Here is a 16,087-nt window from a genome sequence, read left to right as displayed (position 1 = left end):
CAGAGACTAAGAGAGGCATGAAATGCACTGCCTGCAACAGTAGTTGACACACCAACTTTACGGGCATTTAAGTGGTCATTGGACAGGCATACGGACGAAAATGTTGTAGGTTAGATGGGCTTCAGATTGATTTCACAGGTTGATGCAACATCGAGGGCCGAAGGGCCTGTACTGCACTGCAACGTTCATGTTCTACTTGCATAGCAACTGCAAGGTACAGCACAGGAACATTAACACAAAATTTGACACTGAGCCACATAAGGAGATATTGATCCCAGATAGATTTTAAGAGAAAAAAAGGTGTGTGTGTATAGGAGAAGAAAAAAAAAGTATGCAAGGAAAAGAAAGATAAACAGAGCAAGATATAAAAAGGAGCAGAAAAAAAGAAAGCAAAAGAAAAAGAGCAACTCAGCATCTTTATACTTTTACTAAATTTTGACCAAACTAAATGTATTGCAGACTGCCATTATCTGATCAAGTAGCAGAATGGCTTTGAGGGGCTGAATACTACATTCCCATGAAGAAGCATCCTCTTAATATATCCTGCCAACACACAAACTTCTTTTAGTGAAGCATAACAAGGTTGATGAGGGTGACAGTTGATGTAAAATACCTGGACTTCCAAAAAACAGTGGAGAAAGTGCTACATAGCAGGCTTGTCAACAAATTAAAAGTCGATGGAATAACAGCATCAGAGGCAGCATGGATACCAAGTTGACTGGATGGGAAATGCAATATTGGTGAAGGGTTATTTCTCAGAAGGTATACAGTGGGGTCCCCCTGGGGCTGCCACTAGGACAGCAGATTTGTTTGATTTCTTGATATATTTGGGTGCACAGGACACAATTTCACCTTTTTAATGACACCAAATTTGGGAGTATTGTCATTTATAAGGACAGTAGTGACAGAGTTTAAGAGGCCAGACAGGTTGGTGAACTGAAAAGACATGTGGCAAATTAAATTTAAATGCCATGAAGTGCAAAGTGCTATACTTTGGTTGGAAGGATGAAGAAAGACAATATATATTAAAAATAAAGTACAATCCCATAAGAGATTGCTAGAGCAGAGAGACATAGGAATATGTGTGTATAACTGATGTTCAGAGTGTGATTGAAAATATATACAGGGTGCTGACCTTTACAGATTTAGGCAAATGCAGAAAAATAAAGTGATAGTGAATCTTTATAAAACAGTTTTTCGCCTCAACTGGAGTACTGTGCCCAATTCTGTCCCACACGCACTTTAGGATAAATTCAAAAGGCATTAAAAAGTTGCAGAAAAGCAGCTGGACATGGTCTTCTTAGAGAAGGTTGAGGGGAGATTTGAAAGACAAATCAATCAAAATGGAAAAGGTTCTGGACAAATGAGATAAAATGCGAAAAACTAAAGTGTTGAGAACCACAGAGAGTGCAGATTTAAGGTGAATAGCAAAATAATGAAATGGTATATGAAGAACAGATTTACAAAAAAAACAGGAGTGGTTTTGGAATGCACTGAGCAGGAGTCAGATCAATTCAGGACTTTTAAAAGGGAATTGGATAATTATTTGAAGAGAAGGCTTAAGAGGTTGTTGGGACCAGAAGTAGCAAAGATGCTCTTTCAGAGGCCTGGCACACACCTTCTGTGCTGTTACCAGTGCTTGATTCTTAAATGGTTCCATTAATTTATCAGTGTCAAATTCCACTATATTAAAAAAAATCTAGCATTTACATAGTGTCTACCACAATCTCAGGATATCACAGTGCTTTATGATTATCAGAATACATGTGAGCTTTGTCACTGAACATAACATATGAAATACAGGCACAAGCAGCTCCCACAAGAAGCAATCAGATATGTGGTAAATAAGCTTTTTTTAAAAAAAAAAGATATTGATTGAGGATAAATAAAAAGTTGCCACAGCCTCAGAGTACCATGGGTCTGCTCTCACGTTACAGAAAAATGACTGGTGGAGAGTTTAACCAGAGGGTCAACACTTATCAGGCAAGCGCAAGGTTGAGGAGAGTCCTTCATGACCGTCTCAGTCAGTGCAAGAACTGAACTCAAGAGTTGGCATTGCGCTGCATCATAAACCAGCCTTCCAGCCAACTGAGCTAGCTCACCCCTTTCTACTGACCAAGCAGCATTATCATCCTTTGAGACTATGGTAACTTTACCCAAATGGAAGAGGACTCATCTGAACTTTGAAACGTGCAAGTTGTTTACATTCACCCTAGATGGCAGATGGGTTTCAGTTTTATATTTCATCAAAAAAGGTGTCCTTCAACACTATAGCACTTGCCTGGTACATATGTGCACATCAGTACCCTTCAGTTAGGAAACTGAATCTTAACATATACTCACAGACACACAGCAAATTGGTTCAGTTTGGGACTCACTGCTAATTATTATGCACCACACTCAAAGTCAAGAGAGTCTTAATGAAGAGTTAGGAAACAGGAATATGATGCTGTGTGAGATTGAACAGCTGGTGAAACTGACTATTTGAACTCTTATATGACATTTGGTAGGGAGGTGCTAATAACTATAGAATCACACAACACCACAAATTAGTGTCAGTGGGAGATGTGGTGAGATAGCAAGAGGAATGTGCACTCGAAAAGAAACGTAGACAGGGTGAAGAGTTAAAAATGGAGAAAACAAATGTATATTCACCAGAAAACAAACTGGTTTTCCCCAGGTTAATAATGGTTAAGTTTCTAGATTCGGTTTCTAATAAGTGAGCCATAAAGACAACACACAGCAGCATGAGTCATGAGCTCCACACGATCCATAAGATAGAGAAGTAGGCCATTCAGTCTGCTTCACCAATCAATGAGATTGACAGGTAGACAGAGTGTGTTAAGGCAGCTTTTAACATGTTTGCCTTCTATGCTCAGAGAATAGGAGTTGAGACATGTCGAGATTGAACAGGATGCTAGTCAGGCCACTTCTGGAGTACTGTGTAGAGTTTAGGTTGCCCTACTGTAGCAAGGATATTATTAAATTGGAGAGGGTTTAAAAGAGATTTACAAGGATGTTGCTAGAACTGAAGAGTATGAGTTATAAAGAGGTTGGATAGGCTGGGATTTATTTCACTGGAGCTTGGGAGATTGAGGGGTGATCTAACAGAGGTTTATAAAATCATGAGGGGCATAGATAAGGTGAATGGCAAAGTTCTATTCCTTAGGGGCAGGGAGTTCAAAACTAGAGGGCATACATTGAGGTGCGAGAGGAAAGATTTAAAAAAGGGCCCGAGGAGCAACATTTTCAGAGGGTGATTCACATGTTGGAATGAACTGCCAGAGGAAGCAGTAGATGCAGGTACCATTACAACATTTAAAAGACATTTAGACAGGTACAGGAATAGGAAATGTGGTTAGAGGGATATAGGCCAAATGCAGGCAAATGGGACTAGTTTAGCTTGGGAAACTTGGTCAGCATAGACAAGTTCACCCAACAGGTCTGTTTCTATGCTGTATGACTCTGACAATGAAATCATGGTGAATCAAAAATCCTCAACTCCTGCCTTTTTTCTCTTTAGCCCTCGATACCCTTACTGACTAAATACCTCTCTGAGCCTTGAATATACTTAATGACTCAGCCTTGACAACACTATGGTAAAGAATTCCATACCTCAAAAAAATCCTCCTCATCGGTCTTAAATGTGCATCTTACTCTGAGTGTATGCCCGCTAGTCTTAGGCTCTAGAAGAAGTGGAAACAACCTGACAGTAGGTGCAGAGAGATTGGTCTCTCCACTGGTCTATTCAGCTGTTATATCACACGTCAATTCTAGTATTCATTAAAAAGGAAACGGAGTTTGGAAAAGGAGCATTTCAATTAGCTCATCAGGCATTCACAAAGGCTTGTTTATTAAATGGTTGGTCACGGAGATGAATGTATTGGCATGCCAGCTGGCACCACCAGTCCAGCGAGGAACACGTTGCCAGGGCACAGTACACAATCCTAAAGATCAAGAGAATCTCAGATGAGAAGGCATGGCATTCAAGTTTATACAAATGGCCTCAAACATCCTTTATCAACATCCTTGATACTCCAAGCAGAAGCAATTCCAAGTATGGAGGAATTGAGAGTATGGTGCTGGAAAAGCACAGGTCAGGCAGTATCCGAGGAGCAGGAGAATCGATGTTTTGAGCATAAGCCCTTCCTGATGAAAGGCTGTGCTTTTCCAGCACCACATCCTTGACTCTAACCTCCAGCATTTGCAGTTCTCACTTTCTCCAAGTAGGGAAGAGTGTGAACTTTAATGACTCAATGGGCTAATTAGCCTCTTCTGTCCATTTTGATTCTATGACTGGTTCTTTCATGCATTCTCATGTACAAATTTTCAAAAATTATGGTGTATATAAAAATATGCTATGTGGTATCCTTGCTATTCAATAAAGGCAACTTTTACATCAAATCTACCTGCATGTCCTAACCAATATCTCTTGTTTCACTTGAAGTTCACAAAATCTATCAAACATATACTTAAGGAATGAGCATTTCAGTCCCTGGGGTACAGAATTCCAAAGATTCACAATGCTTTGAGTGAAGAATGGTTCTCCACCTTTACTCTAAACACCACCCCTTATCCTGAGCCTAATCTATTCAAAGCTTATACCATCCCTAGTTCAAGGGGAAACAGCCCTATCAGCACCTGTCAAACAATATATAAATTAAAATGTTTTTGTGCAATAGCTCCAAGTTCTTTTTTAATATTCTCTCTGTAGAATCATCTATGCCCTTTTCTCTTACGATGCTGCTTTCTAGCCTCAAGAGTAAATGCAGCACACCCTATTTCACCAGAGTGTACCACCTTAATCTGGAAGGGATTACAATCACAATGGCGAGCAACCTAAAAACCTATCTTTCATGTCAATTCAGGTTCAAAAAACAGGAAACAGATGTTTGATTAATAACAACTTGAGAACAGAAGAAATAGGAGCAGGAGAAAATCATTCAAGTCAGATCTCAGTCAGTCAGTTACCCCAGCTACACGTTTCAGCATATCCCCAATTCCCCGAGAAAGTCACCGACTTTTGCATACTAATTTGAATACATCCAATAATTGAATGTCCATAATAAAACCCATGCAGCACCTGTGGGATCAAGCTTGATCACACAGGCACAGAACAGAAACAGACACAGACACAGAGCTGAACACATGGAATTCCCTACCATTGAAAATAGTCAAGGCCAACAAATAGTATTATTTCAAAGAGTTGGATATAGCACTGAAGACCAAAGGAAATGAAAGCAAAGGTGGGAACAAGCTATTGATTGCAGCCTGAACTGCTGTGCTCTTCCAGCACCACTAATCCAAAAAATATTGATGTGGATGATCAACCACGATCAGAATGAATGATGAAGCAGATTTGAAGGGTCAAATAGCTTACTCTTGCCCTTAGTTTTTATATTTCTAGGGAGCACATGCACGGTCTAGCATAAAAGCTTCAAAAATAAAATGGTATTAGTTTGTTCAGTGGTTAAAGCCATTGTTCATCATTCATTTCACAGCTACACCAATGTGTTCTTTAGGTATATTACACTCAGGATGTACTCCATGAAGTACTCCCTTTGATGCTCTAACCTACAACCCTTTATTTCCTCAATCTTTTTTCCCCAACATCTTGGAGTCCACTCAAATGTAATTAGAATGGGATGGGCAATAAATATTGAATGGTCACTAGCTATTCTTTACCAAGTTTAACTACTCAATAAAATAACAATTGTCAACATTCACAAGAAAAAAGGAAATAAAAGCATAACACAGGCATTAACTTCCAAAGTCGAAGAATAAGGAATCTTTGAATCAACTTTGAATGGAAGAGCCTTAGGAAAAGTTGATGAGCAGAGAGATCTGGGAGTGCAGGTCTGTTGTACCCTGAAATTGCTGCTGCACAGGTGGACAGTGTGGTCAAGAAGGCATATAGTATACTTGCCTTCATCGGACAGGGTACTGAGTATAAGAGCTGGCAGGTCATGTTAAAATTGTACAAGACATTGGTTCAGCCACATTTAGAATACGGTGTACAGTTCTGGTCACCACATTACCAAAACGATGTGAACGCTTTGGAGAGGGTGCAGTGAAGGTTTACGAGGATGTTGCCTGGTAAGGAAGGTGCTAGCTATGAAGAGAGGTTGAGTAGGTTAGGATTGTTTTCATTAGAAAAAAGGAGATTGAGGGGGGACCTGACTGAGATTTACAAAATCATAAAGTGTATAGACAGGGTGGGTAGAGACAAGCTTTTTCCCAGGGTGAAGGATTCAATAACGAGGGGTCACACTTTCGAGGTTAGGAATTGACCGACAGGTTTAGACAGTACATTTGAATCAGCTCAGGATTGGAGGGCCAAAAGGACCTGTTCCTGGGCTGTAAATTTTCAAAAAAAAAAAAAAAATTAGAATGGTGCTGGAAAAGCACAGCAGGTCAGGCAGCATCTGAGGAGCAGGGAAAAAAAAAAATGACATTTTGGGCAAAAGCCTTTCATTAGGAAGGGCTTTCCTGCTCCTCAGATGCTGCCTGACCTGCTGTGCTTTTCCAGCACCACTCCAATCTGACTCTGATCTCCAGCATCTGCAGTTCTCACTTTCGCCCTGTTAAATTTTGAAGCCTAGCTTTCTTTGTTAAATACAGAAAAAATATTACATTGGATGATCAACCATGATAATTGACTGTACACAAATATAAAATAGTCTCACTCAGCCATAACAATTTCAACAGTCCCTACATGATGAATTACAGACCCAGGTCATGACGACATGTAACTAAAACTATGAAAATGAATGACATTACACAGGTGAAAACAAATCTTGCTTGGATTGATAAGTGCTTCCTAAGCATTTTTGGTAGGAGTTGGGGAAGCTAACTTCCACGTACTAATTGAATGATCTGCATCCTGCTCGGAACGGTGCACTCAAAAACCAGTCTTCTTATTCGCTCAGAGAAACAGATTCAAGGTAATAATATCCATCGTTATTGGATTTTCACATGCCCTCGCAACACTGATAGTATACCAATAAATTTGACTTATGGATTGGTGTTGGTTTCTGGTGGAAGACAACTTTCCATATAGCGGATTACAAATTAAAGTCACAAAGTCTTTATTGAAAGCATTTTAATAATGTTTGACCACTCAGTTCCATGGGCTGGCTTGATGAGTGAGCAAATTCATCAAGCAGTTCTTTAGGCTTTGATCTTCCAATCCTACTCCCATAAGAACATAAGAACTAGGAGGAGTAAGTCATCCAGCCTTTTGAGCCTGCTCCGCCATTCAATAAGATCATGGCTGATCTTTTCATGGACTCAGCTGCACTTACCCATGTTTTCACCATATCCCTTAATTCCTCTATTTTTCAAGAAAGCGTCTTAACTTTAAAAGCGATTACTGAGGTAGCATCAACTACTTCACTGGGCAAGGAATTCCACAGATTAACTCTCTGGGTGACGAGGTTCCCCAAAACAATTAACGCCCTCCCATCACCCAACTAATTAACACATATAGTCAATTCTTCAAATAAAAGGTGGACAGAAAGACTCGCAAAGAAAATTCTCTTGAAATTTTAGTGATGCTGTTCAGGAAAGTCCCTGACGGATTTTTTTTTAATGCCTACATTTCCATGCGAAAGCAGATTTAACTTTATTAGTTTGTCTTCCTAATTCAACAACACAAAGCATCAAGTCTTTGCCCTTTCTCCAACTCATACCATGGTCCAAGCTGATCCACACTAAGTTTCCTTTGCAGTAAAAAAAAAACCTAAATTGGCAGAGTTTTGGGAACCAGAAATTAATACCAAAGACAATACTGAAACCCTTAGACTCAGGAATGGTGCCAGAGGACTGGAGAATTGCAAATGTTACACTCTCATTCAAAAAAAATGACAAAGCTTAGTCTAGCAATCACAGGTCAATCAGTTTAACCTCAGTAGCAGAAAAAAAATTTAGAAAACAAAATCAGGGATTTAAAAAACTGGCAAGTTACTTATAGAAGGGATGGACAAATGATAGGCATATCTGAGTGTGGAAATGTATGAAGTGATTCATTCTGTCAGGAAGAAAATGGACATTACATAGCAAATGGTTAATATCTCAACTGAACTCCGAGAAAATGAAACAGGGTCAATTGAGGCCTTCATAAGGATTTGAATCTTTATCTAGTTGGAAAACATTTGCAGGATTACTTGGAAAATGAAGGGCAATGGGATTCAGGGTAACTTGCGAAATTGAAGTCAAAATCAGTTTAAATGTAGGAGACACAGGTGGTAGTAGAAGCTCTTTGTGCGGTGCAGGCTGGTGTCGAATGGTGTATCACAGGAGTAGAGTCCCTCATTGGGCGAGATAGATATGTAGAATAAGGGGACAGGATGGGTGGAGAATATGGTAAGTATGGTTGTGGATGCCACGATGCTTGGCCAGTTAGTTGACAGCAAGGAAGCAGTTCTTAGGTTACAGGACGATGTAGATGGATTGGTCTGACGAATGGTGGATGAAAATTAATCCTGTTAAGTGTGAGGTGGTGCACTTTGAAATAACAAGGCAAGGGAATACTCAATGAATGACAGGCACTAGGAAGCTCAGAGGAACATGGCAATCTTGAAGTGATTGTCCGTAGATCCCAGAAGATAGTGGGACAGGTAAATAGGGGAGTTAGAAAGGTACACAGGATATTTGCCTTTATCAGCCATGACATAGATTGTTAGAGCAGCTGTTCCCCTTAGAAGGGGGTTATAATTTTAAAGTGCAAGGCAGGAGGTTTGGAGGGAATGAGAGGAATTTTTTTTTTAAAACTTGTGATGGGAATCTGTAATACATTGCCTGGGAAGGTAGTCAAGTCAGGAAACCTCAGCCTTTTAAACCTTGAAACATCATAACATTCAAGGCTGTGGGTCTAGTGCTAGAAAGTGGGATTAGTGCAGATCCACAATCGTTTTTGCAAACTTGATGGACCAGAAGGTCCTCTTCTGCACTCTGTGGTACAAGGTGAATTGCTCCTTCAGAGGAAGGCCACAGACATCAGGCCAAATGATCTCCTCCCATGCTATAACCATTTCACAGGGCTGCACAGTGGCCCAGTGGTAGCACTGCTGCTTCACAGTGCCAGGGACCTGGGTTCGATTCCAGCCTCAGGTGACTACACAAATTCCACACAGACATTCTCCCCTTGTCTGTGTCGGTTTCCTCCTACAGTCCAAAGACGTGCAGGGTAAGTGGTCTGGCTGTGCCGATTTGCCCAATGTGTTCAGGGATGTGTATGCTCGGCGCGGTAGTCAGGGATAACTGTGTGTGTGTGTGTGTGTGTGTGTGTGTGTGTGTGTGTGTGTGTGTGTGTGTGTGTGTGTGATAAATGTGTGAAAAGCAGAGAAGTTCTCCTTTGTGTTTCAACAGTATTTAGCCATTAACCAACAGCACGAGAAAACAAAATGCTATTCTGGTCATAATCTGTTTGTGGGAGCTTGTTTTGCAGAACTAAAACTTGGATGCCATGTTTTGCAAATAACAACAGTAAAGAGGGGAGGCGGTGGCCTAGCGATATACCATCTGGACTGTTAAACCAGACATCCAGGTCCAATTCCCACCACGGCAGATAGTGGAATTTGAATTGAATACACAAAAACAAATTATGGTACTAAGACTCTAATAATGATTGTGAACCCACCATTGATTGTCAGAAAAACTAACCTTGTTCACTGATGTTCTTTAGGGAGCCTACATGTGACTCTAGAACCACAATGTGATTGACTCTTCCCAATTGCCCTCTGGGCAATTGGGAAAAGCAATAAATGCTGATCTAGCCCTTATCCCATGAATGATTAAAACAAAACTTCAGAAGTAATTCAGCAGCTATAAAGACTTGGTAAAGTCCTGTGCTCAAACAAGGTGCTAGGCAAATGAAGAGTTGTGTATTTAAAAAGCTTAATTTAATAAACATACATATGGATCCTTACATAGAGTCCGTCCCACTCCTGTAACTGGATGGTGACCATATGCATGAAATCTAAGAGTCACTGCATAGTGCTTATGAAGAGGAAACCTGGTAAAATTTCCCCATGACTTTAACTTGCTAGCCAAAACAATAAGAACTTAAAAGGGTACAGGAATACATTGTATGGTTCAGAGTCTACTCTTATTCAATATTGAAGTCCATTTTCTCACCCTAACCCCATATTTCTTAACAGCACAGGAGGCAAGAGCTTCCCAGTTATTCTCACTCCAGTCCCCATCCTTGACATTTCCACACAAGCTTCAACCGCTTGCAACACTCTCCAGTCAAGGTATAAAAGGGAAGACTGGTAGATAAGTAAAAATACTTTACCGTGATCTACCAATATCCTCATACAGCACAACGAGGCATTGGTTTGGTTGGGTAACATTGGTTGCTGTGCCAGCAGTTGTTGTGGAGGTCCACCATGGCATCGGAGCTGTAGTGCTGGTGCCTATGGGCACAGTTGAATTCTCATGCAGCGTGGTGCTTGAATTACTGTAATCCACAAATCGTACCACGGATGAAACATGTGCCATCTTGACGCATTCCTGTCCAAAAAGAAATTAGTTTGACAAAGATTAACAGTTAGCCAGTTATCCTAGCCAAAGTCCATCTTTAGAGAAAATAATTCTTTTCGCAGTGTAGAAAATAATGCAAAATGCTTTCAGTATTTTGGAAAATGATAATAGACTTTAAGCGGACAGAGATAGGCTGGTGAAATGTCAGACATTGAGCAGCTGAAATTCAATACAGAAAAAAAGGGTAGTCATTTTGGTAGGGAGAAAGAAGATAAACTAAACCTTACAATGTTAAAAAACAGATCTGGGGGTTTTGGTGCATAAATTTGTGACAGTGGCCAAATGAGCTAACAGGGCAATTAAAGAAGCAACGTTGGCTTTACACACAGAAGTTTAAATGACTGAAGTCAGGAAACTATGCTAAAGCTAAATGAACAATTAAATTCGTGCAGCTAGAGGTGGTGTAGTAGGTTCAATTCCAAGAACACTTCAGAAACTTCAAGAAGCTCTTTAAAAAAGGGAGAGGAACAGAGAAAGGCAGCACATGGTGAGGTCAGTGCGAGACACAGAGAGAGAACAACACTGAACCTGCGCAGTTACAGCCTTTGCTGTTTGAATACATGTATCGCTGGGCACTGCAGTGCATCTGGGAAAAATTAACAAACAGTGAAATTCACAACTAATCTTGGATGAACCTGTTGTTTGGGAGAGGTCACAGCACATAAGTAAATAATCTTAAGTGAAGCCATACAGTAGTGAGTAGAGTGGGTTTTTTCTTGATTATATTGAGATATGTCTCTTGATTAAACTTAAAAGTATAAGCCATAAGTATTAAGTTAACCTGGAGCAGTGTTTTGCAGAGGAATAAGACAGTGCTATTTTCTGGGTCTGTACATTGAAAGAAACAAAAATGGCCCTTAGTAGAGAGTGATATGCTCTCATCAGATGTGGGAATTTAGGGAGAGTTTACGGATTACTGAGGATTATATCTGTAATAGATACCATTGGTTGTGAATCCTATCAGATCGGTTGGAGAGGCAGTTAGAGGCAATGAGGAATTTACAAAGGGATGTGATGGATGGCAGTTTATAGGAAGGGAGAAAAGTCGCAGACACAGTCACATTGATGGGTTAACTCCAGGAAAGGTAAGAGAGGTAGGCAGCTAGAGCAGGGGTCCTCTGTGGCTATCCCCATTTCAAATAAGAATGCTGTTTTGGAAAAACGTAGGGGGTGATAGACCCTCAGGGGAATGTAGCATGAACAGCCATGTTTCTGGTATTGAGACTAGCTCTAATGCAATGAGGTCACATCGGGTTCCAAGACATCGATTGTGTTAGGGCACTCAAGTCTGAAGCACACAGACAGACATTTGTGGCCAGCAGCAAAAAAAAAAATCAGAATGATATGTTACCTCCCAGGTGCCAGAATCAAGGATGCCACAGAGGGTGCAGAATGTTCTCAAGGGGCCAGCAGGTCATTGCACACGTTGGAACCAACAACATAGGAAGGGAAAAGGATGAGATTCTGAAGGGAGAATATAGAGTTAGGCAGGAATTTATAAAGGAGATCCTCAAGAGTAGTAATATCTGGATTGCTCCCAGTGCTGCGAGCTAGTGAGGGGAGGAATAGGAGGATAGAGCAGATGAATGCATGGCTGAGGAGCTGGTGTATGGCAGAAGGATTCACACTATTGGATCATTGGAATCTCTTTTGGGGTAGAAGTGACCTGTACAAGAAGGATGGATTGCACCAGAATTAAAAAGGGGACTAATATACTGGCAGGGAGATTTGCTAGAGCTGCTTAGGAAGATTTAAACTAATAAGGTGGAGTGGGGGGGGGGGGGGGAAACCAGGGAGATAGTGAGGAACGAGATCAATCGCGTGCAATTCTGGTCTCCTTCCTGTCGGAAAGATGTTGTGAAACTTGAAAGGGTTCAGAAAAGATTTACAAGGATGTTGCCAGGGTTGGAGAATCTGAGCTACAGGGAGGCTGAACAGGCTGGGGCTGTTTTCCTTGGAGCCGAGGCGGAGGGGTGACCTTATAGAGGTTTACAAAATTATGAGGGGCATGGATAGGATAAATAGACAAAGTCTTTTCCCTGGGGTCGGGGAATCCAGAACTAGAGGGCATAGGTCTCTTTTATATCTTTCCCCTCTCGCCCTAAACCTAAGTGGCAACATTTTCACACAAGAGAGTGGTACGTGTGGGGAATGAGCTGCCAGAGAATGCGGTGGAGGCTGGTACAATTGCAACATTTAAGAGGCATTTGGATGGGCATATGAATGGGAAGGGTTTGGAGGGATATGGGCCGGGTGCTGGCAGGTGGGACTAGATTGGGTTGGGATATCTGTCGACATGGACGGGTTGGACCGAAGGGTCTGTTTCCATGCTGTACATCTCTATGACTGTACAGTTGACAATAGAAGCCAGTCAAACAAACAAAAAAGTCGGGACAGACAGGGACAAGGTAGGACTAATAAATTAAACTGCATTTATTTCAATACAAGGGGCCTAACAGGGAAGGCAGATGAACTCAGGGCATGGTTAGGAACATGGGACTGGGATATCATAGCAATTACAGAAACATGGCTCAGGGATGGGCAAGACTGGCAGCTTAATGTTCCAGGGTACAAATGCTACAGGAAGGATAGAAAGGGAGGCAAGAGAGGAGAGGGAATGCGTTTTTGATAAGGGATAGCATTACAGCTATGCTGAGGGAATTTATTCCCAGAAATAATTCCGGGGAAGTTATGTGGGTTGAACTGAGAAATAAGAAAGGGATGATCAACCTTATTGGATTATATTATAGACCCCCTAATAGTCAAAGGGAAATTGAAAAATAAATTTGTAAGGAGATTGCAGTTATCTGTAAGAATAATAGGTGAAAGTGAGGAGTGCAGATGCTGGAGATCAGAGTCAAAAAAGTGTGGTGCTGGAAAAGCACAGCTGATTAGGCAGCATCTGAGCAGAAGAATCGATGTTTCGGACATAAGCCCTTCAACAGGAATGAGGCTTGTGGATCGGGGCTGAGAGATAATTGGGAAGGGGGTGGGGACGGGGGAGGTAGCTGGGAAAGCAATGGGTGGATGTAGGTGAGGTCGAAGGTGATAGGTCAGAGGGCGCAGTGACGGACAGGTCCGGAGGGCAGGGTCAAGTTGGCAAATGGAGTTAAGGAGAATCCAAAGGGTTTTCACAAATACATTAAGGACAAAAAGGTAACTAGGGAGAAAATAGGGCCCCTCAAAAGGTCAGCAAGGCAGCCATTGTGTGGAGCCACAAGAGATGGGGCAAATACTAAACGAATATTCTGCATCAGCATTTACTGTGGAAAAGGACATGGAAGATATAGACTGTAGGGAAATAGATGGCGACATCTTGAAAATGTCCATATTACAGAGAAGGAAGTGCTGGAATACAAATATGGATAAATCCCCAGGACCTGATCAGGTATACCCTAGAACTCTGTGGAAAGCTAGAGAAGTGATTCCTTGGCACCTTACTGAGATATCTGTCTGTCTCCATATTCAAAAGATGAGGTGCTGAAAGATTGGAGGTTGGCTAACGTGGTGCCACTGTTTAAGAAGGGTGGTAAGGACAAGCCAGAGAACTATAGACCAGTGAGCCTGACCTCTGTGGTGGGCAAGTTGCTGGAGGGAATCCTGAGGGACAGGATGTACATGTATTTGGAAAGGCAAGGACTGATTAGGGATATGAAAAACGTGGCGCTGGAAAAACACAGCAGGCCAGGCAGCATCCGAGGAGCAGGAGAATCGACGTTTCGGGCATAAGTCAACATGGCTTTGTGCATGGGAAATCATGTCTCACAAACTTGATTGAGTTTTTTTGAAGAAATTGCAAAGAGGATTGATGAGGGCAGAGCGTGACGTGATCTATATGGACTTCAGTAAGGCGTTCGACAAGGTTCACTGGGAAACTGGTGAGCAAGGTTAGATTTCATGGAATTCAGGGAGAATTAGCCATTTGGATACAGAACTAGCTCAAAAAAGGTACAAGACAGAGGGTAGTGGTGAAAGGTTGTTATTCAGACTGAAGGCCTGTGACCAGTGGAGTGCCACAAGGATTGGTGCTGGGTCCACTACTTTTCATCATTTATAGAAATGATTTGAATGTTGAGAGACAGGTGGGACTAGATTGGGGCGGGATATCTGGTCGGCATGGACGTGCTGGACCGAAGGGTCTGTTTCTGTGCTGTACATCTTTAGGACTCAGATTTAGAAGAATAGTTCTACAGATGAGGAATTACAATTACATGGAAAGACTAGAGAAAGCTAAAGGAAGATTTGACATAAGTGTTTAGATACTGTGAATAAAGAGAAATGGTTTCCAGTAGCTGAAAAACATTTTTATACAAGTGGCTAAGATTTGGAAGGAATTCATCCAATGATGGTTCAATAGTCAGTGGAATTCTAAATATTAGAAGGGGAAAAATTAGATGGACAAAAGACTAACTGATGAACATACTGCACTTGGAAAGAGCTAGAGCAGACCTGATGAGCCACTAAATAGCTTCCTGTTGTACTATATCATCACATCAGTCATGTCAACTTAAATAATTCAGGAGAGATTTGCCTTCACTACCTGAACTGTGCACAGTTGACACAAGGTAGAGATAAACTTTTTCAATACTCACTTTGGGAAGAGAGAGAAAAGATTTGGGAATTATCTATGCCTGGATTCTGAAAAAGACCAAGATCAATAGTCTGCTCATTTCCTTTCATCATCTACCAGACTTCCACACTCCCATCACCACCGACCTCCTTGCCCAAGGTTTCGGTCACCTAATAATAATTTTTATTTTTAAAACGTGGCTCACGGTTCAAATGCTGTCAGAGAGATTCTCCAATGAAGTAACTCAGGATGTTTTCCTAGGTTAGCTATGTCAATGAAAACTCTTATTGCTATCCCTAGTTTTTGTAGAATTGTTTGTGTTCAGAGTTAGCAGCTTTTTAGTTTGATCTGACTTTAGAGAGTCACATGTATGAGATAGGGTGAAAAACATTGTTTTGTGTGCTATCCAGGCAAATCAGAAGTATATGAGGGTGATAAAACAGAATGCAGAATAAAAAAAGTGTTATAGGTACAGAGAAGGTGCACAGAAAGATCAACTCTAATATACACACGGTCTGTTCAAAAGTCTGATAACAGTAGGGAAGAAGCTGTTCTTAAATCTGTTGACATGTGTTTCCAAATTTTTGTACCGTCTGCCTGATGGAAGAGAGTAGAAGAGAGTATAACCTGGGTGGGAGAGGTCTTTGATTATGTTGGTAGGAAAGTGTAGATGGAGTGGATGATTTGCGTAATGGAAAGAGAGCACGAGCAAACGCAAGAACAAACAACGGAGAGAATGACCAAAGAGAACAAAAGATAAGACGACAAAGCAAAAAAAAAGTGAAACATTTGGAACACTGGCAAAACAACTTGAACACTAAAATGTTAACGTCATGTAGAGTCTGATGCAGGATCTGGTTTCAATCCATACAGAGTTAGGCAAACAGAAGTATAGTTGACTCTCTCCAAATTTAAACTTTTCACCCTCTGAAAATTGGGCCCATGCCAAATACTCAATTAAATTTCATCATG

General features: G+C 41.2%; 1 protein-coding gene across 3 annotated transcripts in view; it reads right to left on the bottom strand.

The window, feature by feature from the left end:
• The window catches only part of tpra1 (transmembrane protein, adipocyte asscociated 1), a 74,669-nt gene that overhangs the window by 39,874 nt on the left and 18,708 nt on the right, over positions 1-16,087 (bottom strand). For 2 of the 3 annotated variants that reach the window (XM_087994065.1, XM_087994064.1), the window contains exon 2: positions 10,298-10,515. In XM_087994065.1, the coding sequence (XP_087850191.1) occupies positions 10,298-10,503 (206 nt within the window). In that variant the 5' untranslated portion in view covers positions 10,504-10,515. Of the gene's footprint in view, positions 1-10,297; positions 10,516-11,896; positions 11,915-16,087 lie in introns of those variants that run through there. The other variant, XM_087994066.1, reaches the window with a different exon arrangement.

The sequence above is a fragment of the Chiloscyllium plagiosum genome, unplaced genomic scaffold, assembly GCF_037043375.1.
Source record: "Chiloscyllium plagiosum isolate Xiang-an unplaced genomic scaffold, Cpla_swu_hap1 HiC_scaffold_14, whole genome shotgun sequence".
Lineage (NCBI taxonomy): Eukaryota > Metazoa > Chordata > Chondrichthyes > Orectolobiformes > Hemiscylliidae > Chiloscyllium > Chiloscyllium plagiosum.
This window is presented reverse-complemented; position numbering and strand designations above follow the sequence as displayed.